The sequence below is a fragment of the Rana temporaria genome, chromosome 1 (genome assembly GCF_905171775.1).
Source record: "Rana temporaria chromosome 1, aRanTem1.1, whole genome shotgun sequence".
Classification (NCBI taxonomy): Eukaryota; Metazoa; Chordata; class Amphibia; order Anura; family Ranidae; genus Rana; species Rana temporaria.
The window spans coordinates 220,429,288-220,452,807 of NC_053489.1; the positions used below are offsets into that span (position 1 = coordinate 220,429,288).

The window sequence follows — 23,520 nt, forward strand, 5'->3', positions numbered from 1 at the left end:
GCTAATGGGCACTGGTGAGGCCCTGCTGATGGGCATTGGTGAGGCTCCGCTGATGGGCACTGGTGAGGCTGCGCTGATGGGCACTGGTGATGCCCCGCTGATGGGCACTGGTGAGGCCGCGTTGATGGGCACTGGTGAGGCCGCACTTATGGGCACTGGTGAGGCCGCGCTGATGGGCACTGGTGAATATAATACACTCCTCAACTGTGCTTTAAAATGCATGGTTTTCCCTTTTATGAACTAGGAAATAATGACATTGCATATGACATTTGAGGAAAATATTTTACTATTTGCCAATAAAATAAAAAAATGTCCCCAGATTTTATTTAAAAATCTGGTCACCTTAGTGTACGGGGCTTAAAGTTCATGTGCGTTGTAAAGGCAGGTGTGCCAATACTTTTGGCAATATATTGCACACACATAGATGCAAGAAGTGCATTGTACCATAGGAAGCAGAGGGTGATAGAAGAAGCTTAAAGGTGATTGGAAGACACAGCACAAGCTCCCCCAATCACGTTCTGAGAAGTGGAAGCCAAGCTACGTGGTTAGTGTGTGTTATTACGTGTCCAATAAACGGCTAGCAGATGTATAAAGCTCCTCTCAAACACGCCCACACCCAACCCCCGACTCCTCCCAGGTGTGGCGCTACACGTACAGCGTTACGCACTTACCAAGCTAAGGCTAGTGTTCTGTCAAAAGTTCCAACTTGAAATACGCCGGTCGCACGTCACGTGGTGTGATCGGGGGGTCACGTGACTGAGTAGGCGGGTCATGTGACCGTGTGGCAGACATGGCTGGCTACAGGGAGATGTACGGGGAGCCGAGTGATATCACGTTGCAGCAGGAGAGACATTACTATCTACTGTCCCAGCTGCAGAACCTGGTGAAGGATCTCCCTAGGTCAGCGCTGGGAGAGCATTATTATCATTGGGGGGAGGCTTGTGTGGAGGGGACAGTGGGATCATGGTATATAGTACATTTGGGATCTGGGTGTTCAATATAGGAAATGTGGATTTCACCTTAAAGTGGAAGTGAAGTGAAAAGATAAACACTGAGCACAGGCAGCCTCTTGTAAGAGAGACAAGCAATGTCTCTTCAGCAATAAATAATACCTATCTGCCTGCAGAATGTGTGTTGGCCATGTGCAGCTCTTTACTGTCTGTGTGTCGGGATGACTGCGCTACCGCATATGGGAGTGACATCACCTGCACCAGCCAATCAAGACCAGCGGCAGGGAGAAGATGCCAGCATCTACGAGGGACCTTTTGGGTATTGGAGCATTGGAATGGAGGTAATAATGCTTTTAGTGCCACTTAAAGCGGACCTTCACCCTCTTCCGCTACTTCCCTCCATTCCGCCTCTTCTTCCATCTTTTGGTGTTGCTCTCTCTTTTTTGTTTTTCCTCCCCATGCACATCAGTTGGTTTAGGTGAATGATACGCATGCTATGCCTCCCTGGATATGCCCGTCATATATCCCAGGAGGCATAGCCTTCCATTCAGAAAAGGAGGCACATCATCGGGAAGCCCACCCGCTGAACCAGCCTCTCGATGTTGTCAGAGAGAACATAGCGGCGTGGTACAGATCTGTGGCCGGGCATGAGAGGATCTGAGAGTGACATTGCTGGATGGCTGTGTATCTGAAATGTGCAGATGCCACCTTAAGGTAAGGAGGATGGGGAAAAAAATAAGGTGGGCAGGGTGGATAAATATCAATATTTTTTTTTTTTAACTTTAAATCAGGTTTTTTTTTTGTTTTTCTCAAATTTATTTAAAAAAAAGCTTTTGGAGTAAAAACCTTTCTTAAAAAACAGTAATCACTTGCCGACCTGTTCACGCAGATCTACATCGGCAGAATGGCTCTCTGGTGCAAACTGACGTACCTGTACATCAGTCCGCAATAGCAGGTCCGCCAGGGGATCGAGGAGAGGCAGAACGGGGAATTGACAATGTAAACAAGGCGTTTCCCCGTTCTGCCTAGTGACATGTCGGAGATCTTCTGTTCCCTGTCATTGTCATTGGGGAACAGCTTTTTTCTGTCATGTTTAAGTAAGCCCATCCCCCCTACAGTAAGAACACACTTAAAGGGGTTGTAAACCCTCCTGTTTTTTCACCTTTATGCATTAAGGGGAAAAAACATCTGACAATTACCGCCCCCCCCCCCCCCCCCCCCATTTTACTTACCTGAGCCTTGGAATGTCCCACAACAAGGATAAGCTGTATCTTTGCCCGGGGTTCTCAAGTCTTTATTGGATAGATTGATAGAAGTGCAGCCATTGGCTCCCACTGCTGTCAATCAAATCCAATGATGCGGGGGACAGGGCCGAGTCCTATATTCGGCAGCTATGGATGCCAAATGCTGGACTCGGGAGCGTGCCCACAAGGTAACCTCCTTGGGAGAGCGCTTCCCAGGGGGGGGGGGGGGGGTTATCTGATGCAGGGAGGAGCCGAGAGAGCTGCAGAGGGACCCCAGAAAACAGCATTCGGGGGCCACGCTGCAAAACGAGCTGCACAGTGGAAGTAAGTATGACATGTTCGTTATTTAAAAAAAAAAATAATCAAACCTTTAATGTCACCAAATTTAATTTTTACATTGATCAATGCATTTTTATAGCACTGATGAATGTAATAATGTCACTGGTCCCCAAAAACTCATTTGGGGTCAGATTTGTCGAGAACCACTGCCCTAGACTGTACGAGCATTTAAATCTTGCAGTGCAGGAGGATGCAATGCAAGGGAGAGTTTCTTTTTTTTTTGCGTTATACTTTAACCCTTCCCTTTTATCCAGGCCAAAAATAATAATTTTTTATGTATTTCTAAAAGATAAATGCACTTTTAAGACGCGGTGCCTTTTTCCTCTTTGCACCCTTCCCCAGACCTAACCAAACCCACCCTTCCCCTCCACAGTTGCATATTTACCTTGATCAGGTGGCCATGGCCTCGGGGAATTGTTTACACCCAGCACGGCAAGTCACACTCTCTTGGCTGCATCTGTGCATTACAGTCCCATTGACTTCTGTAGGTCTGTGTCCTATGGCCAGAGACCACGAATGATGGCAGGAGACTGCCTTATAGGAGTCCATGGGGTTGTAACTTGTAGGTGCATCCAGGATGTAAACAAACATCAGAGGCTGCAGTTGTCATACTGAGGTAAGTATGCATCTGGAGAGGTAGGTTCAGTTAGATGAGTGAAAGGGCCAAAAAGAATAACGGCACTTTTAGGTTTAAAAGAAGTCTTCACTGATTGTTGTAGCTGCACACACCGTGGGCCAATTCATCCTTCACAGTGCAAACACTGAAATGATTGTCTAGCCATCTCCGCTGCCCTCCACCAGCAGCAGAGATTTGCCATCATGGTTGGGTGGTGGGTGAAGATGATTGTGAGTGACGGGGGAATCGGCAGACAATGGAGTTGATTTACTAAAAGCAAATAGACTTTGCAGTTGCATTAATTTTCCCCAGAGCTTGTTAAATGTGGCGAGCTCTTCCTAGGATAAGAAGTGGAGAGACTTTACACATGTATACACATCAAACTGAGATTTACGTTTTATATATTGAGCTGTTACAGCAATTCTGCTTTATTTATTTGTTGCCCTCTACTTCTTTTGTCATCCAGCTCTTGTCAGCAACGCCTGTCTTACACCATCCTTAGTGATTTGGCCCTGGCACTGATTGATGGCACAGTATTTGAAATTGTTCAAGGACTGTTGGAAATTCAGCACCTAACAGAAAAAAATCTCTACAACCAGCGAATAAAGCTACATGCAGAACACAGAGGTAACTATGCAAGTTACACCTTGAATATTGCTGTTATGTCTGCACAGCCAAGAGGATTTTCTTATAGATAATTAGGGGAGTTAAAAGGAGTTTTTTTATTTTATTTATGTATTATGTTTGTATGTTGATGTGCATTTAGATAAATGGAGAAATATTGCACACAGTGGCCCAGATTCACGTAGGGCGGCGTAACTTTAAGCGGGCTTGGCGTATCGTATTTACGCTACGCCGCCGCAACTTAGAGAGGCAAGTGCAGTATTCACAAAGCACTTGCATCCTAAGTTACGGCGGCGTAGTGTAAATGTGCCGGCGTAAGTGCGCCTAAATCAAATGAGGAAGAGGTGGGCGTGTTTTATGTAAACTAATCATGACCCCACGTAAATTACGCTTTTTACGAACGGCACATGCGCGCGCATGCTCAGTATCACGTCGAATTTTCAAAGTAAATTTCGCCCGCTCAATGCTTAGTCGACGTGAACGTAACCTACGCCCAGCCCCATTCACGGACGACTTGCGCAAACGACGTAAAATATGACGCTGTTCGTACGTTTCCGACGTTCATACCTAACATGACTTAACCCTGCTTTATGAGGGGTAACTTTATGCCGGCGTATGTCTTACGTAAACGACGTATCTTGATACGCCGGGCACACGTACGTTCGTGAATCGGCGTATCTAGCTAATTTGCATATTCTACACGGAAATCTACGGAAGCGCCACCTAGCGGCCAACGTTAATATGCACCCTAAGATACGACAGCGTAGGAGACTTACGCCGCTCTTATCTAGGCAACTGTGAGGCTTATCTGATTCTATGAATCAGGCGCCGAGTTGCGACGGCCCACATTCGGAGTTACGACGCGTATCTGGAGATACGCCGTCGTAACTCCTTTGTGAATCCGGGCCAAAATGTTTACCTTTTCTTATACTATCAAAGTTGGAAAGCCAGAGACATGCAGGAGACTAGCAAATAATAAAGTACATTTATATACAGGACTGAAGTGTGGGAAATTCCTGTTTTAATTTACTGCTTTGTTGGGAAATATGAGTCAATTTTGGTTCTTATGACTATAACAACCATAAGGAAGCAAAGGAGAAAATGGACAATTCTTAAAGTATAACTAAAGGTAAAACTTTTTTTTTTTTCAGTTTTGAATAGAGTGCAGAAGGATTAGAGCACCTGTCAGTTTTTATTGCTGTCTGTGCTCCCATTAAAGTGGTTGTATAGTTATTTTTTGAACTTTTACCTACAGGTAAGCCTATATTAAGGCTTACCTGTAGGTAAAAAGAATATCTCCTAAATGGAGATATTCCCCTTGCAATGAGCCACTGACTGCTTGAAAGACAAGCGGCCAGAAAATGTAATCAGGGACTTAACGCAGACAACTTGATGGGGAGTATACAAGGCTGCAAAACGTTTGTTGAATTTTTTAGAGCCGGTCGCATTCAGGGTCTCCACGTGGACGACAAAGTTCATTGTCGTTGAAGTGCATGAACCGCAAGATCGCCTCATATCGTTTCCTGGCCATGAAAGCAGAAACCACGGGCATATGGTAACACGGGCATATGGTCATGTGGACTTGTGGACCAATAAGTCCGCAACTTAGGAAATTGATGTATGCCCATGTTGAGACAAAGGCCCAGAAAGGTTTTAAATTCAGAAACCGTAAGTGGTTTCCATTCTCTGGCAAGGACGCACTGGGGATTAGCGGCGATGAAATTACCAGCATATAAATTACTCTGGTCCACAATAGATCTATAGAGATCTTCTGTGAAAAACAGCGAATAAAAATCAAGTGACGTAAAATCAGCTGTTTCCACCTGAATACCGGGTTGGCCAGTGAATGGGGAAAGTATGGGTTCTGCAGAAGTGGTGGGGACCCAATCAGGATAGGCGAATTCTGCAGGAAGGGCACTATGGGCACGACGGGCCTGTCTTTGTCTTCTTCTTGGTGGCAGGGGGACACTACTTGTGCTTGCCACCTCGCCAGCTTGAACTGCACTTATGGGACTCGCCACATCACCACGTGATACTGCAGTACTGGATGAACGACCAGGTTGTACTAGGCCGCTGGTGCTTGCCAGTTCACCAGAAGGAACAGCCGCGCTAGTACTGGCTCTCTGCTCCATAAGAGGGTCCTGCGGTTCTTGCGCCTCAACAACATCAGAATGGCCTTCGCAGGGACCTCACCTTCGTCGACAGAGCTATCTGACATGGAGCCGCTGTCTTCTACGGGGATGTATTCTGAGTCAGAATCTGACAGATGCGTGACCTCCTCTTCACTATCTGTCATGCTCAGAAACTCGTAGGCCTCTTTACTAGTGTACATTCACTTTGCCATTTTGGGCTCTAAATTTGGTGGTACACTAGTAAGGATTCACAGGTAAAACAGCACCTGATCTGTCAGAAAATGTAGAAAACGCTTCCAAAAAAAAATGTTAGCGATCGCAGGGATCAAGCCTGTCTCTGCGAACGCTGCAGTTATGTGTGTTGTGTTTTGTAAGTGACAGTGATCGATCGATACTGCACTTGGGTGGGCTGGGCGGAGGGGCAAAACGCAGGGGCTAGCGGGTATCTGGGCTGATCTCGCTAACAATGCGTTTTTGGGAACCCTAAACTGCTGGGTACACTAGTATAGATCTGATCAGATATTGATCTGTTCAGATACTATACCACTAAGGGGGGTGTATGCTTTGCGCGTGGGTGTAAGCGTTACTGCCACTAACCTAACGCTGCATTAGGGGGTGACGCAGACCCTGACTGACGCTAAAATGTAATTGATATCACCCGCCGGGCGATCAGGGGGTTAAACCTTCATTGGGTTATATACGGCGGGTATCCTGATGCTATAACAGCAAACTAACCAGCGTCACCCGTAACACTTATACAGTGATCACTGGTGAAAGGGTTAACTAGGGGGCAATCAGGGGGTTAAAACCTTTATTAGGTAATATATGGGGGTACCTGACACTATATAAAAACCTGGCGGCGAACCTAAATAACTAACTGGCTAACCAGCGTCACCAGTGACACTTATACGGTGATCACTGGTGAAAGGGTTAACTAGGGGAAATCCAGGGGTTAAAACCTTTATTAGAAAATATATGGGAGTACCTGACGCTATAAAAACCTGGCGGCGAAGCTAAAAAAATAACTGGCTGCCTAGCAGCACCAGCGACACTAATACAGCGATCAGAAAAACGATTGCTTAGTGACACTAGCCATAGGGGGGGTGACACTAGCCATAGGGGGTGAAAGGGTTAACTGGGGGGGTTAAACCTTTATTAGGGGGGGGGGTAGGGGGCTACCCTGGACCTAAAGGGGCCTAAACCTAATGTCCATAACACTTTTTACAGTCACAAATGACACTAAATGCAGTGATCAGTAAATAAATGATCACTGCAATTGGTGACGCTGGGGGGGTGATCTGGGGGTGACTGGGGGGTGAAAAGTGTGCCTATGTGTACCTACGTGTCAGTGTGGTGTTGGTGCACTTACTTGGGTGTCTTCTCTCCACGAGCTCCGGTCAAAAAGAAGCATGACATCACTTCCACTGCCTGTGTTTACATTACACAGGAAGAGGAAGCATCTGATTCGCTGGGAGCGATCGTGAGGGGGTGGCCAGAAACCAATGGCCGCCCCCTTATGCCGGATCGCTCCCACAGCAAACCGGACCGCCGCATGTTTCCCATGGGGGCAGGGCCGATCCTAGGGTCACAGACGCCTGGGTGCAGAAATATTTCTGGCGCCCCCACATGGGCGTAGTCCTCTTACTAACTCCTCCCCTTTTACACATGTTTCTATGGCTACGACTCAAACACAGAGATGCTCCCCTAAGAAGTCTTCATTAGTGTCCCCCATCAGAGTCCTCCACAGCAGGTGTCCCCCATCAGAGTCCTCCACAGCAGGTGTCTCCCATCAGAGCCCCCGCCCCACAACAGGTGTCCCCATAGATCAGTACTTGTCCATTAGATCCCTGTAGCTTGGGCGTGCTGGGAGCAGAAGCACTTTACAGGGGGCAGGGCATACGTGGCATCTTTGGTTACTTGGAGGGTGGCACTCGGAGAGCATTTCTGGGAGTGCACAGGATGATTGGCAGCAGCTCCAGCCAACCCAGAAGCCTCTCATCACACCGCCTATGGGAGAAGAGGCGACACACGCAGAGGGGGAGGGACAGGCAGGAGACTGCTCCATGCACACTGGACAGAATTAATTAGTGGAGCCTAGTGCCGGAACGTGTTCCAGTACTAGGCTCCGCTGTGGTACCCAGCCCGGATTCCGGGGACAGTGGGAGTGAGCATGCGGGCTGGGGAACCGCAGCACCTGCTACATTCGCTCTGCCTCTGGACACAGACAAGGAGGAGGGAGGGGAGCACTTTGGAGCTTTGGCGCCCCCACCTCTGCGGCGCCTGGGTGCGGAGCACCCCGTGCACCCTGCCTAGGATAGGCCCTGCGTGGGGGTCTGTTTGGACCCCCGACCCGCGGGAAGGCAGACACGTACAGGTACGTTCCATTCTGCCGACGCATATGTACATGCGGCGGCCCTTAAGTGGTTAAACATGAAATGGGGCATGTAATCAATTCAAAATACTCAGCCTCCTGTATATGGCCTCATTCACACTGTCAAACTTGTGTTTATATGCAAGGTTATTTCTATGTGTATCTAATGATTTTTGAGTCGTGTCTTTTACACTGCGCATTTACCTGTGTTTAGGAATGGTCAGTTTAGATGCATTTAGCCTTGGTTCATACTATGATTTTCACCGCCTTCCTGTGCAATTTGTGCATGGGCTCCGACCACACCGAAATGGTGCGTGCACCAATTTTGGAAACGCACTAAAACCAGATTGCATGAATTTTTTTTGTAGCATGTGATACGGTGCAGGCAAATGCACTGCGTTTGGGGTTTCCTTAACCTTTCCCTGGTACCTGCTGCAGATTACATGGGCGGTGCAGAACACGCACACGGATTGTGGTTTTCGTACACCGCATTCTAGTGTGAACCGGGGTAGGAAGAAAGTAGAATTCTGTGCATCGAAGATACAATTAGACACGCTAAATGCAACAAAAGCTAAGTAGAACGTCTAATCAAAAATGGAAAAAGTGATCTGTGAGTCATAAAAGTTGTTTCCTCTTCCCAGGTCACTTCTCCTATATGTTCTTGTGTGAATTAGGCCTATATAGTAAAATAATTGATTATACTCCGTTAGGCTTTGTTTACATGTGGCATACATAACCGTACACTAGTGGAGGGTGATGTTTACCTGCACAAGGATGCACAGGTGTTCCATTCATTCCCATTCATGTCACTTGGGATGCAATGGCTGCACAGGCACTTTCGCTGCTCCCAATATGATGTTCTTGCGGGTAAACAGACCCAAACACATCCAGTTATGGCCGTTCTATACTCAAATCAGAGCTGTTGCAAAAACAGCCTTCACTGCCCGCTCTGAAAATTTGAAACTTAATACCTATAGTGGCAATTGGTAAGTTCTTTTACTATGTTTTCTCTATTGCATATACAATATATTAGACTTGGCAGTCAGAAAATAAATGTATCTTTTATTTGAGAGGAAAGCTTATGGCGAAGTGTAGCGATTGGCTGTCAGAGTTTTTGTCTGAAAAACGCATCACGGTGCTTCCCCATCCACCCGACAGCCCCGACTTGGCTCCTTGCAACCTTTTTTCATATTCTAAAAGATGAAGAAGGGTTTGAAATGACACTATTTTAATGCTGTGGTTTAAAGCTGCTCTACAAAAATATATTTAATATTCTTTTGTTGCCTATGCCGCTAATTTGTGCTGTATTGCAGAGAAGCCAGTGCTGGTAGAATCTTCAGGATCAGACCCTTTCAGGAGTGCTGGACTCTTGGTTCAAAGACATGCAATGTTTACAGCAGTGAACCAGGAATCCGGCACACCAAAAGTGTTTTTTTTTCCAGCGGTGACTTTCCTGCGAATACAGTAAAGGTCAGCAGTGTCGACAACAAGAGAGGAGAATAATATCTTATTTGTGGAGTGCACAGCTTTATTATTCATATTTTGGTGACAGGGTCACTTTAAAAAGATGAAATGTGCTTTTATTTTTGTGGTGTAGTATTTGATTTCTAAATGTTGGTGAGATTCAGTGTGTTTGTTTTTTTTTTTTTTAAAGCTTTAAAGCAAGATCTCCTTAAGAAGCATAAAGAAGCTCAACAGTCGTGTAAACAACACAATGCACCAATTCTTAAAAATACACAGCAGAAGGAGCTAGAGGTAAGACAGTTCATATATTAGTTTCTGTATTCGCTCTGCAAAGTTGTGTGTGTGTGTGTGTGTGTGTGTGTGTGTGTGTGTGTGTGTGTGTGTGTGTGTGTGTGTGTATATATCTCACAAAAGTGAGTACACCCCTCACATTTTTGTAAATATTTTATATCTTTTCATTTGACAACACTGAAGAAATGACACTTTGCTACAATGTAAAGTAGTGAGTGTACAGCTTGTATAACAGTGTAAATTTGCTGTCCCCTCAAAATAACACACAGCCCATAGTGTATTTAGGTTTTGACCTGACTAAACTCGTGCACCACCCCCCCCCCTAATTTAAATATGACCCACCCCTTCCTGTCAAGATCACACCACACCCCTTTCTGTTTAAGACCCACCCTGAAATTTTGGAGTGGGGACACTAGTTCTTAGTGCCTGGTGGGGTCAATGGATTCCCTTAATTTTGTATAGATTTGCTCTCACTTCCTGTTTGGCTATGGGGCAGGAAGTGAAGGGAGATCTCTGCAATGGGACAGGAATTGTAAATAAACTGACAGGGGCTATAACCCTCCCTTACGCTATCCAAAATAAAAAAAATGTTGCCTATAGCTCTATTTTAAGCAGAAATTTCTGATACATTTATGGAGAGGAATAAGAAGATATAACCATGTCAATGGTGCAGCAGAAAACATATAGCGCAGTGTGGAAGGTTTGTAGTCCAGGCTGATAGGACAGTCAAAATTAGACGCAGCTTGGGTTACACTAACAGTGTAGCACAAGCTGGCGGGGACTCTTTCCGTGCTGCCCCCCTTCAAAGTGCTGCCCCCCTTCAAAGTGCTGCCCTAGGCCTGGGCCTTGTTGGCCTAGGCCAGGATACAGCGTTGCACACAGCCATGAATGTCTAAACCACTGGCAACAAATGTGAGTCCACCCCCAAGTGAAAATGTCCAAATTGGGCCCAAAGTGTCAATTTTGTGTGGCCACCATTTTTTTTCTAGCACTGCCCTAACCCTCTTGGGTATGGAATTCACAGGTTGCCACTGGAGTCCTCTTCCACTCCTCCATGGCGACATCACAGAGCTGGTGGATGTTGGAGACCTTGCGCTTCTCCACCTTCCATTTAAGGATGCCTTATAGATGCTCAATAGGGTTTAGGTCTGGAGACATGCTTGGCCAGTCCATCACCTTTACCCCCAGCTTCTTTAGCAAGGCAGTGGTCGTCTTGGAGGTGTGTTTGGGGTCATTATCATGTTGGAATACTGCCTTGCGGCCCAGTCTCTGAAGGGAGAGTATCATGCTCTGCTTCACTATGTCACAGTACATGTTGGCATTCATGGTTCCCTCAATGAACTGTAGCTTCCCAGTGCTGGCAGCACTCATGCAGCCCCAGACCATGACACTCCCACCACCATGCTTGACTCTAGGCAAGACACACTTGTCTTTGTACTCCTCATCTGGTTGCCACCACACACACTTGACACCATCTGAACCAAAAAAGTTTTTATCTTGGTCTCATCGGGCCACAGGACATGGTTCCAGTAACTAATGTCCTTAGTCCGCTTGTCTTCAGCAAACTGTTTGATGGCTTTCTTGTGCATCATCTTTAGAAGAGGCTTCATTCTGGGATGACAGCCATGCAGACCAATTTGATGCAGCATGTGGCCTATGGTCTGAGGACTGACAGGCTGTCCCCCCCACCCCTTCAACCTTTGCAGCAATGCTGGCAGCACTCATATGTCTATTTCCCAAAGACAACCTCTGGATATGACGCTGAGCATGTGCACTCAACTTCTTTGGTCGACCATGACGAGGCCTGTCCTGAGTGGAACCGGTCTATTAAACCTCTGTATGGTCTTGGCCACTGTGCTGCAGCTGAGTTCCAGGGTCTTGGCAATCTTCTTATAGCCAATGCCATCTTTATGTAGAGCAACAATTTTTTTTTTTTTTTTATCAGATCCTCTTTTTTTGGCATGAGGTGCCATGTTGAACTTCCAGTGGACAGTATGAGAGAGTGAGAGCAAGAACACCAAATTTAACACACCTGCTCCCCATTCACACCTGAGACCTTGTAACACTGAGTCAAATGACATCGCAATTTTGGACATTTTCACTTAGGGGTGTACTCGCTTTTGTTGCCAGTGGTTTAGACATTAATGTTTGTGTGTTGAATTATTTTGAGGGGACAGCAAACGTACACTGTTATACAAGCTGTACACTCACTACTTTACATTGTAGCAAAGTGTCATTTCTTCAGTGTTGACACATGAAAAGATATAATAAAATATTTACAAAAACATGAGGGATGTACTCACTTTTGTGAGATACTGTGAGCAATACTGTATTGGTCAAGGATCCACCCTTGCCTGTGGTTGGGCAATGAAGTATAAATACATAGTTAAAAAACATAAAATGTATTTTACGGTGGGTTTTATTGGTTTGCCAGGTGTTCAGCTTTAAGTGTCTTTTTATATATTGTAGATTTATAATTATATCAGTGTTGCATAGGCCCATACCCTTATTTGCTGATGCAGTATTTCATTTTGGTAATATTTTGGAATTATTATACAGTATTTATATAGCGCCAACAGTTTGCGCAGCGCTTTACAATGTTAAGACAGACAGTTCAAATACAATACAATTCAATTAGGGCTGCAACTAATGATTATTTTCATAAAATACGAAGAAAGAGGATGGATAGCCGCACTCCAATGACCAAACGGTTGTCTTTTATTCAAAAAAGCACAGCAAGTACATCACTTCACAGGTGCAACAAAGGAACAGGTAGATAGCCGACGCGTTTCGCACTGAGTTAGTGCTTAATCATGATTATTTTCATAATCGATTTGTTGGCCGATTTATTGTTTTCGATTAATCGGTTAATAACCTTTAAAACAAAAAAAACAGGTAATTTTTGCTGCGATTTCCTTTTTTTATTTTTTTTGCCAATTTGTTGTTGGGCAGATTAAAAAGACACCTTACACGCTTTTCTGCAGATTCTCCATTGAAGTATATTGAACCAAAAAAACAAAATAGCACTGTTTTGCGTTAAAGTCCTTGCCCTTTCCGAATACGTAGCAGCTGAAAAAATCATGGATGTGAACGTGTCCCATAGGAGACCATGTAAATGAACTGTAGTGTGTTTCTGTAAAAAGCACCAAAAAACAGAGATGTGACCCCGGCCTGAGATGTTTAGTAACATAATGGGGTTAAAAAAAAGAAAATTAGGTTAAAAAGCGCAAATAATCACTACTGTAAGGGGTTCATATTTTACTGTGGCATAGTGAAAGTAATATTTACAGTAGTGATTTGATGATTTTGTACTATAAAGGGCTAATTTTAGTTTTTTTTTTTTTTTTTTTAACCCCATTATGTTACTGGCTGATCGATTATGAAAATGGTAACCGATTAATTTCATAATCGATTAGTTGTTTCGGCCCTAAATTCAATACAGGAGGAATTAGAGGGCCCTGCTCATTAGCGCTTACAATCTAGGAGGGAGGGCCAGGTGATACAAAAGGGTAAAAAAATGTGGAGGATGATCTAATGAAGAAAATGAAAGTACAGTTGTTACATGGAGGCAGGATAGGCTTCTCTAAAGAGAAAAGTTTTCAGGGATCGCCTAAAAGTGGATAGATTTGGAGATAGTCTGACAGATTTGGAATTCCAGAGAATGGGAGAGGCTCGAGAGAAGTCCTGGAGGCGAGTATGTATGGGAGGTGGTGATGAGGGAGCTAGAGAGCAGGAAGTCTTGGGAGGAACGAGGACGATTTAGGTTGGTATTTTGAGACTAAGCTAGTGTCAGAGTTGTGGATGGCTTTGTAAGTTCTTGTTGGTATTTTTAATTTAATTTGTTGGGTGAGTGGCAGCCAATAGAGGGATTGGCAAAGAGGGGTAGCAGACACTGAGTGGTTTGTAAGGGGGATGAGTCTGGCAGCAGCATTTGTGATGGACTGAAGGGGGGGATAGCCTATTTGAAGGTAAGCCAATGAGAAGGGAGTTGCAGTAGTCGAGGTGAGAGATAACAAGAGAGTGAATCGGTAGTTTTGTAGTTTCATTGGTTAGATAGGGACGTAGTGTGGAAATGTTGCGGAGCTTGAGGCAGCAAGCTTTGGAAAGGGATTAGATGTGGGGGCCAAAGGGAGAGTTAAGAATCCAGGATAATACCTAGCACCCTGGCATGGTTGTGCCTGGGTGGATGGTTGTGCCATTACTCTTGACAGAGATGTCCTGGGAAGAGGCACATGGGGGGAGGAAATATTATGAGCTCCGTTTTGGACAAGTTGCGTTTGAGGAAGTGGTGTGCCATCAATACAGATATGTCCGTCAGTAAGTTAGTGATGCGTGAGGGGACTGATGGCGTGTAGATTGAAAATAGGAAAGGTCCAAGAACAGAACCTTGGCAGAGAAATGGAGAGGAGGGAGCAGAATTGTTGGTGACACTGAAGGTGCGGTGGTATAGGTAGGATGAGAGCCAATGAAGAGCACAGTCACGGAGACTGAGGGAGTAAAGTTCATTGATGAGGAGGGGGTGGTAAGCCGTATTAAAAGGCAGCGGAAAGGTCCAGGAGTACAGAATAGTGTTCGTTGGTTTTTGCTGTTAGTAAGTCATTTGTGAGTTTTAGAAGAGCAGTTTCTGTGGATTGTTGAGGGCGTGATCAAGAAGGGTATTATTAATGAGGTGGTCACTCAGCTGCTTGTAGACCAGCCATTCAAGGAGTTTAATTGCCAAGATTGTTTGGGTCCAAGGACGGCTTTTTAAGTATGGGGGTGAACAGTGCATGTTATAGAGCGTTGGGGAAGATACCAAGAGGGAGAGATTGAAGATGTGGGTTAGAGAGTATAGGATAGAGTCAGAGGGTGGCCATGGTATTTGAGAGGGAATAGGGGACGGGTGGTTAGGTGGGCGTTGGAAATGAGTTTAGCAACTTTGTCTATAGTAGCAGGTTTGAATAAGGGGAGTAGTAATTGTACCTGTTGACATGGGGTGTTAAGGCTCCATTCACACCTAGGCGTTTTGTCGCCTGTAGCGCGACGCTATTGCAGCCTGAAATACTCTGGTGGGGTGATTTTACATTGTCGGCTATGGAGATGGTTCACATCTCCACGCCGAAACGCCGTACGCCTGAAGCTCAAAACAAGTCCCGGACCCTTTTTTTCAGGTGCCGTTCGGCATAGCCGACAATGTTAATCACCCCTCCGGCGTATGTTAGGCTTAGAAAACGCAGGGTTTTGTCACGGCAAATCGCAGGACAAAACGCTGCAATTTGTTACGGCAAATCGTGGTAAAATACGCCGCGTTCAGGTGTGAATGCAGCCTAAGTGGGGGAGATACCTCAATTTTCTTTTTAAAGTGACTAGCCATCTCCTGGGCAGTGAGTGAGTTAGTGGGTGGAGGACGAAGTATAGAATTAAAGGTAGAGAAGAGTTGATGGGGACTGGGTGCAAGGGTGTTAATGAGAGTGATACAATTGGTCTCCTTGGCAGTGTGGAGGCAAGAATTGTATTTTTGGAGTGCAGATTTGTATTGGTTGAAGCCTTTGAGAGACTTGGTCTTATGCCAAAGACACTCAAGTGCATGGCTAAGTTTTTTGAGAATTCTGGTGTCATCTGTTTGCCAGAGTTGTGGGGGTGGAGGCCTGATTCTGTGTGTAGTGAGGGGGGCAAGCTTGTCCAGGGATGAAGACAGGGATTTGTTGTAGACAGAAGTGGCTAGGTTCGGTTGGGACAGCACAGAGGTGAGATTTTGTCATAGAGGTGGTCAGTAGCAGAATGGAGAAGAGAAGAGGTTGAAGGTGGCAAAGCTTTCTACGGGTGATGGTTAGGCGAAAGGTGGTGGAAGACAGGTAGAGAGAGAAACTAAAAAGGTGGTGATCAGAGAAAGGAAAAGGATTGTTGGAGAGGTTGCATGGAGTGTATAGGTAGAATACAAGATCACAAAAAAATATGTAATGTGCTAAATGGAGACAATGGGGTTTATTTACTAAAGGCAAATCCACTTTGCACTACAAGTACACTTGGAAGTTCAGTAGCTGTAGATCTGAGGGGGACATGCAAGGAAAATAAAAAACGGCATTTTAGCATGCACATGATTTGATAATAAAATCAGCAGAGCTTCCCCTCAGATCTACAGTGACTGCACTTTCAAGTGCACTTGTAGTGCAAAGTGGATTTGCCTTCAGAAAATCAACCCCAATATTTTTCCAAGCATGTGCGCAAATGTTTGAGAATTGGTTAATATGTTACTGTGCCTGTGTCTATTTTAGGCTCTGGAACAGAGAATAAAAGAAGAACAGCAAATGATGGATGAAAAAATTGTGCTGGAGTTGGACCAGAAAGTCATTGACCAGCAGAGTACATTAGAGAAAGCAGGTGTCTCAGGCTTCTATGTCACAACTAATCCCCAGGTAAGTGACTATTCCTTTAGTAGTTCTGCCTGTAATGTCAGTCCCACTGGTTGCAGACTGTAGGCCTGATGAAGGTCCCGCTGCCTAAGCCAGTGGATTTGAGTTTATTTCCTTGAAAACTTCAACCACTGACCCCACCTTCACAACCGTAATTTTCTTGTACTGCTGGGGGTTAATAGAACCGAGGGAGCGGTGACAACCATTTGCCAAGCATCATCAGCTATGCCTTTTGTTCTTTATTACCTGATTGGTTCTGCCTGTGCCCCTCCTCCTGATAATAAACTAAGCATGGCAGCCAATCCTTGCTAGTGTGGTCAGTGTACATCCTCTGTCATCCTGCACATAAATACATGTGCCTCATCCCACCAGCCTTTTCTGACAGTGACTTTCCCTCCAGCCGCTCGCCCTCTCCTGTGTCTGAAGTCAGTCGTATCTGCCCCATTCTATGCACTCCCTCCAGCAGGTCACATAATCGCTGTTGATTCTCAAGTGATTTATGGACCTGCTGGTGGGAATGTATAGAATGGTGCAGACACACCTGACATCACAAAGAGGAGCAACTGGAGAGCAAGCTGCTCTGAATATGACCACCGGCAGGTCCTTGAAGTGCTCAGGAATCCGTGTTCATGTAACCAAAATCTCAACGTGGCATGATTAAAAGTGTTCACCTTTACAGAAAATCTGTAATGGTGAGTATACACCTTTATATATACATCTGTATATACTGAGTATTGGGCTATTTTAGAGCCCTTTCACAACGCTGGTAAATAAAGGGGTTAAAATCGTCCACATCTCCACTGCCAAGGCGTTTTGGAGGTGCTTTGGCGGCGCTTCCCATTGATTTCAAAAGTATAACCCCTGTCCCAATCGGCAGGCGGTACCACCACCAAACATGATCCATTCAAATGAATACACCGCTCCTAAAGCGCCTCAAAAAAGCTGCTTGCAGGGCTTTTTTTGATGTCCTGCCAGCACAGCACCCCAGTGTGAAAGCATTTAGGCTTTCGCATTGGTATTGCAGATGAGGCTATTTTTCGCGCTAAAGCGTCTGAAAAATGCCTCCAGTCTGGAAGGGTTCTTGCTTGTAAATTTAACCCCAATAAGCCCTAACACTTAAATTTAAACCTCTGACTCCCTTTCAGTTTATACAAATTAACCCCATGAAGTGTGCATTTATCATACTGCCAAGCACTGCTGACCCACATGATTTATTCTTGTTCTTTGTTGTATTTTACGTGGAGTACAGGGATAGGTTTGCACCGATACTAAGTATTTGCATGAGTACATGTCCTTGTGCAAACGCTCCGATACCTTCCGGGCTGGTTTGCAGTGTGTTTCTAATGCAAATTATAATGTATGGGATTAGAAATCGCACAGGACGCATTGCAAATAGGCTGTAAGAACTCACTGGAAACGCATGAAAACTGATGTCCCTGCAAATGAAATCTGTGTGTCTTTTCCAGCAGTTTTTCTGCATGTATAGTGTGAACGAGCCCCAAAACAACTTTCACATGACACTAAAAATAAGTATCAGTAATTGGTATTGGCGAGTACTCGGTCTTAAATTGGTATCAATACATCCCTAATATGGAGACCTCGCCTCTCTTGGCTACCTGTATATCTGCAAATTGTAATTGGGCAATAAAAAGGAATCGCAATAGGTATTGATACTTGGCATGTTTAACCACTTCCCTACCCGCCCATAGTTAAATGACGTCCACAGATGGGATCTCCCATCCTGAGTGGACGTCATATGATGTCCTGGTCTTCCTGGCCGTCTAGGGGGGGGGGGGCGTGCGGCGGCATCACTCAGGACCCGGTGCGTGTGACACAGATCCACCTTCTGTCAGAGATGAGGAGACCGATGTGCGTTCCCAGTACAGAGGAACACAGATCAGTCTCCTCTCCTTGTGAGTCCCCTACAGTTAGAATCACTCACTAGGGAACATATTTAACCCCTTCGGTGCCCCCTCATGTTAACCCCTTTAGCGCCCCCTCGTGTTAACCACCTTCCCTGCCAGTCATATTTATACAGTAATCGGTGCAATTTTTATAGCACTAATCGCTGTATGAATGTGAATGGTCCCAAAAATGTCCGATATGTCCGTCGCAATGTCACGGTCACAATAAAAATCGCAGATCGCCGCTATTACTAGTAAAATAAATCTATCCCCTATTTTGTAGACTCTATAACTAGACTCTAAACCATGGGTGCTCAACCTGTGGCTCTCCAGCTGTTGCGGAACTACAATTCCCATGAGGCATTGCAAGCCGCTGACAGGTACAAGCATGTCTCCCAAAGGCTGAGGCATTATGGGAATTGTAGTTTTGCAACAGCTGGAGAGCCACAGGTTGAGCACCCATGCTCTAAACCAATCAATATACGCTTTTTTTTTATTATTATTATTTTTTTTTTACCAAAAATATGTAGAAGAATACATGTTGGCCTAAACTTAGGGAAAAAATTTTTTTTAAAAAAAATTGTGATTATTTATTAAATCAAAAAGTAAAATGAGTAATAGAATTAGAATACAGAAATGACAAACGATGGTAAACTGATAATAAAAATTTAATTTATAATATATAAAAAAAAATTACAAATTAATACTTTAAACTCCACATATGATGCGAAACCAATGTAGAGACGGAAATATTGAATTGAACCATAAATAGGTCTTGTGCTGTGGTTAAGTCTGAAGTGGATAAAAAAATATCAAAAAGTAAAAAATATTGTGTGTTGTGTTTTTTTTTTTTTTACCAAAAATATGTAGAAGATTACGTACTGGCCAAAACTGAGGGGGAAAAAAATGTATATATTTTTTTTTGTTTTTTGGGGGGGGGGGGGGGGATATTATAGTCAAAAATATTGCATTTTTTTCAAAATTGTTCTATTTTTGTTTATAGCGCAAAAAATAAAAACCGCAGAGGTGATCAAATACCACTAAAAGAAAGCTCTATTTGTGGGGAAAAAAAGGACAATTTTGTTTGGGAGCCATGTTACACGACCGCGCAATTGTCAGTTAAAGCGACGCAGTGTGGAATCGCAAAGAGCGGCAAGATCCTTAAAGGGTCACTAAAGGAATTTTTTTTTTAGCTAAATAGCTTCCTTTACCTTACTGCAGTCCTGGTTTCATGTCCTCATTGTTCGTTTTTGCTTTGATGTTGCTGTAATTCCTCTCTGTTCTGGACACTTCCTGGTTGTCTGTTTCCTGATTACCACAGTACTGGGAGATTTCTCACTGTGGTGACTAATCAAGGAGGTGTGATTTAAAACCCCTCAGCACCAATCCAGTTTCGTTTTGCAAAACCTTCACTGCCCTCTATTGGCTCTTTGTCTCTGTACATCACAGAACCAGGAAACAACAGCAAAAACGAAACTAAACTGCAGGCACATTATATGATTGGTTTTTATCTATTTTTAATCATTTTTAAAAGGAATCAGTTAACTATTATGTCTCTATACCCTATAAACAGTAATTTCAGCAAAAATATGTTTTTCCTTTAGTGACCCTTTAACCACTTGTCCACCGGGCCTATTTTGTCACTTCTCTCCTTCATGTAAAAATCACAATTTTTTTGCTAGAAAATTAATCAGAACCCCCAAACATTATATATTTTTTTTAGCAGACACCCTAGGGAATAAAATGGCGGTCATTGCAACTTTTTTTTCTCGCACGGTATTTGCACAATAATTTTTCAAACGCCTTTTTTTTGGGAAAAAAAAAACGGTTTCTTGAATTAAAAAATAACAAAACAGTAAAGTCAGCCCAATTTTTTTGTATATTGTGAAAGATGATGTTACGCCGAGTAAATGGATACCTAACATGTCACGCTTTAAAATTGCGCACACTCATGGAATGGCGCCAAACTTCGGTACTTAAAAATCTCCATAGGTGACGCTTTAACATTTTTTACAGGTTACTATATTCGAGTTACAGAGGTCTAGTGCTAGAATTGTTGCACACGCTCTAACAAATGCGACGATACCTCACATGTGGGGTTTGAGCGGCGTTTACATATGTGGGCGGAACTTGTAAGCGTGTTCGCTTCTGCACGCAAGATAACGGGGACGGGAGTTTTGGGGGGAAAAAATATTTTTATTTTACTTTATTTTTTTTATTTTTACACTTCTTTTTTTTTTTTTTACAATTTTTTTTTTTTTTTTTTTTGATCACTTTTATTCCTATTACAAGGAATGTAAACATCCTTTGTAATAGGAATCCCTCCTCTTCTCTCCCTCTCCCCTCTTCTCTCTCTCTTCTCTCTTCTCTCTTCTCTCTTCTCTCTTCTCTCTTCTCTCTTCTCCCCTCTCCCCTCTCCTCTCTCCCCTCTCCCCTCTCCTCTCTCCTCTCTCCTCTCTCCTCTCTCCCCTCTCCCCTCTCTCCCCTCTCTCCCCTCTCTCCCCTCTCTTCCCTCTCTCTCCTCTCTCCTCTCTCCTCTCTCCTCTCTTCTCTCCTCTCCCCTCTCTTCTCTTCTCTCCCCTCTCTTCTCTTCTCTCCCCTCTCTTCTCTTCTCTCTCCTCTCTTCTCTTCTCTCTCCTCTCTTCTCTTCTCTCTCCTCTCTTCTCTTCTCTCCCCTCTCTTCTCTTCTCTCCCCTCTCTTCTCTTCTCTCCCCTCTCTTCGTCTCTCCCCTCTCTTCGTCTCTCCCCTCTCTTCGTCTCTCCCCTCTCTTCGTCTCTCCCCTCTCTTCGTCTCTCCCCTCTCCTCTTCTCTCCCCTCTCTTTCCTCTCCTCTTCTCTCCCCTCTCTTCTCTTCTCTCCCCTCTCTTCTCTTCTCTCCCCTCTCTTCTCTTCTCTCCCCTCTCTTCTCTTCTCTCTTCTCTCTCCCCTTCTCTGGGTATATACGCATAAACCATCAGATATAATTCTATGCAAGGCATTGCATAGTCACAATCCAGAACAGAAGTTGGCGGAGTGAAATATAGGTGGCTGGAGTCTGAGTCCACATGGTGCATTCAAAAGAGGACAGATGTGATAGGTGTGAGGCGCTACATTTGTAGGAGCGGCACAGCGCTGGGTTTCACCAAAGTTCCCCCTAAAAAAAAAGCCCTGTGTGTGTATGTATATATATATATGTGTGTGTGTGTGTGTGTGTGTATAGATAGATAGATAGATAGATAATTAGGATTGAGGGATCTGACTCCAATGATAGGTGTGTTTTCCAGTGAGTACGCCAGTCCAGAACTGAGTTTTTAAGGGCCTGGTAGCCCACTTTTATTTTTTTTAAAAATGAAAATTCACAAATACAATAGCAGCCCTCGCAGGGGGTTCCACCATTCCTGTATCTTGAAAAAAATCAACAGTTCAGCCTCCTGGCTTTCACACTTGCCATCCGGCTGTTTCAGGCCTTTAGCTTAGGCCCAAGTTCTGCTCCTCAGAACTACCAGTTTTCTAGAAATAAGCGCAGATCTAGCTTGCGTCTTGCTGCAGATAAGCATGCTCTAGCTGAAACCCATGCAGCCTCTCTCTCCTCAGAGAGATTGGAGCTCACCTGGCTCCCAGGAACAGACCTCCTGTCTGTAAGGTGGGGCCTTGAATGCTGGTCCTGAGTCTCCTATCAGGCCCACACACACCTGTGCGATCAGCGTGACTTTCTCTCCCAAAATATGGTGTAAACCAACAATTTCTCACACAGCACAGGGTCCCACCCTTATATATATATATATATATATATATATAAATATTATGTGTGTGTGTGTGTATGTGTATGTGTATATATATATATATATATATATATATATATATATATATATATATATATATATGTATGTATATGTACGTACGTACGTACGTACGTACGTACGTATGTGTGTGTGTGTATATATATACACATACATACATACATACATGTGTGTGTGTATATATATATGCACTTCACTAAAAAATGCTTGCTGGAAACAATTGTTTTTGGTGAAATGGGGTTCACCGCTCCAGGGAGGTTCCGAGTGCAATCGTGGATAAGTCCAGGTAAATATGGGTGCTGGCAATGCACTAGGCAATTCTTCTTGGTTGTGTTCAGATGGGGTTTTATGCACGAAACGGGCTCTTGGGTTAATTCTGCCAGTAACCTTTATTTTTAGCTTGTGGATCCACACTCATTATATAATTTTTTTTTTTTTTTTTTTTTTTTAGGAACTAACATTGCAAATGAATTTATTGGAGCTAATACTCAAGCTGCAGCAAAAGGAGAGCGGGATAAGCAAGAAGTATTCTTAAGTTAAAGGGGTTGTAAAGGATTTATTTTTTTCCCTAAATAGCTTCCTTTACTTTAGTGCAGTCCTCCTTCACTTACCTCATCCTTCCATTTTGCTTTTAAATGTCCTTATTTCTTCTGAGAAACCCTCACTTTCTGTTCTTCTGTCTGTAACTCCACACAGTAATGCGAGGCTTTCTCCCTGGTGTGGAGAAAGCCTCTTGAGTGGGCGTGCAGGCAAGTCAGGACACTCTCTATTTTGCAGATAAAGGAGCTGTGTGTTATTGGGTGTCCTGACACTCCTGCTCGCCCCCTCAAGAGGCTTTCTCCACACCATGAAGAAAACCATGCATTACAGTGTGTAGTTACAGACAGAAGAACAGGAAGTGAGCATTTCTCAGAAGATATAAGGACATTTAAAAGCAAAATGGAAGGATGAGGTAAGTGAAGGAGGACTGCACTAAGGTGAAGGAAACTATTTAGGGAAAAATGTTTTTTCCTTTACAACCCCTTTAAACTAGAACATTTAATTTGTACTCTGAAAAGTGATAAAGGCCCATGTCTGTTGGCTGTGATGGAACAGCCTGAAGTTTTTCTATTTTTCAGTCATATTTCTCTGTACATTTGTCAAGATGTTTTCTGTTATGTTTTTGATGCTTTTTTTGTAAATTAGAATCCAATGTTTGTAGAATGTATATAACCTGTTATTGTAAAACGAACACCTTTTTTTGTTCTGAATATTCAGTTTGTTTAATATTTCTTTATTTATTAAACCTTGCCCTTTGGTTATGTGTGGTTGTATTTGTTCTTTTAACATGATTTATGGAAGTGTGGTTATGCATGTTTTCAAATAATTCTTAATATACTGTGGAGTGTATTGGACAGTGACAGTCAACAAAAGA

The 23,520-nt window shown here is 44.0% G+C and overlaps 1 protein-coding gene across 1 annotated transcript; it reads left to right on the top strand.

Annotated features, from left to right (window-relative positions):
• The first annotated feature begins 690 nt into the window (after positions 1–690).
• On the top strand, positions 691–22,684 carry DGCR6L (DiGeorge syndrome critical region gene 6 like). Its single transcript, XM_040350669.1, has 5 exons — positions 691–900; positions 3,616–3,776; positions 9,931–10,031; positions 16,286–16,426; positions 22,558–22,684. The coding sequence occupies exons 1-5, from the start codon at positions 791–793 to the stop codon at positions 22,639–22,641; spliced, it is 597 nt and encodes a 198-aa protein (XP_040206603.1). The 5' UTR covers positions 691–790; the 3' UTR covers positions 22,642–22,684.
• The last annotated feature ends 836 nt before the right edge of the window (positions 22,685–23,520 follow it).

What these genes read in the sequence shown, in the direction of transcription:
- DGCR6L (XM_040350669.1), top strand. Translation starts at nt 791, where the DNA reads ATGGCTGGCTACAGGGAGATGTACGGGGAGCCGAGTGATATCACGTTG. An exon ending in GCTACATGCAGAACACAGAG is followed by an intron (nt 3,777 to 9,930) that starts GTAACTATGCAA and finishes TTTTTTTTAAAG; the next exon opens with CTTTAAAGCAAGATCTCCTT. An exon ending in CACAGCAGAAGGAGCTAGAG is followed by an intron (nt 10,032 to 16,285) that starts GTAAGACAGTTC and finishes TGTCTATTTTAG; the next exon opens with GCTCTGGAACAGAGAATAAA.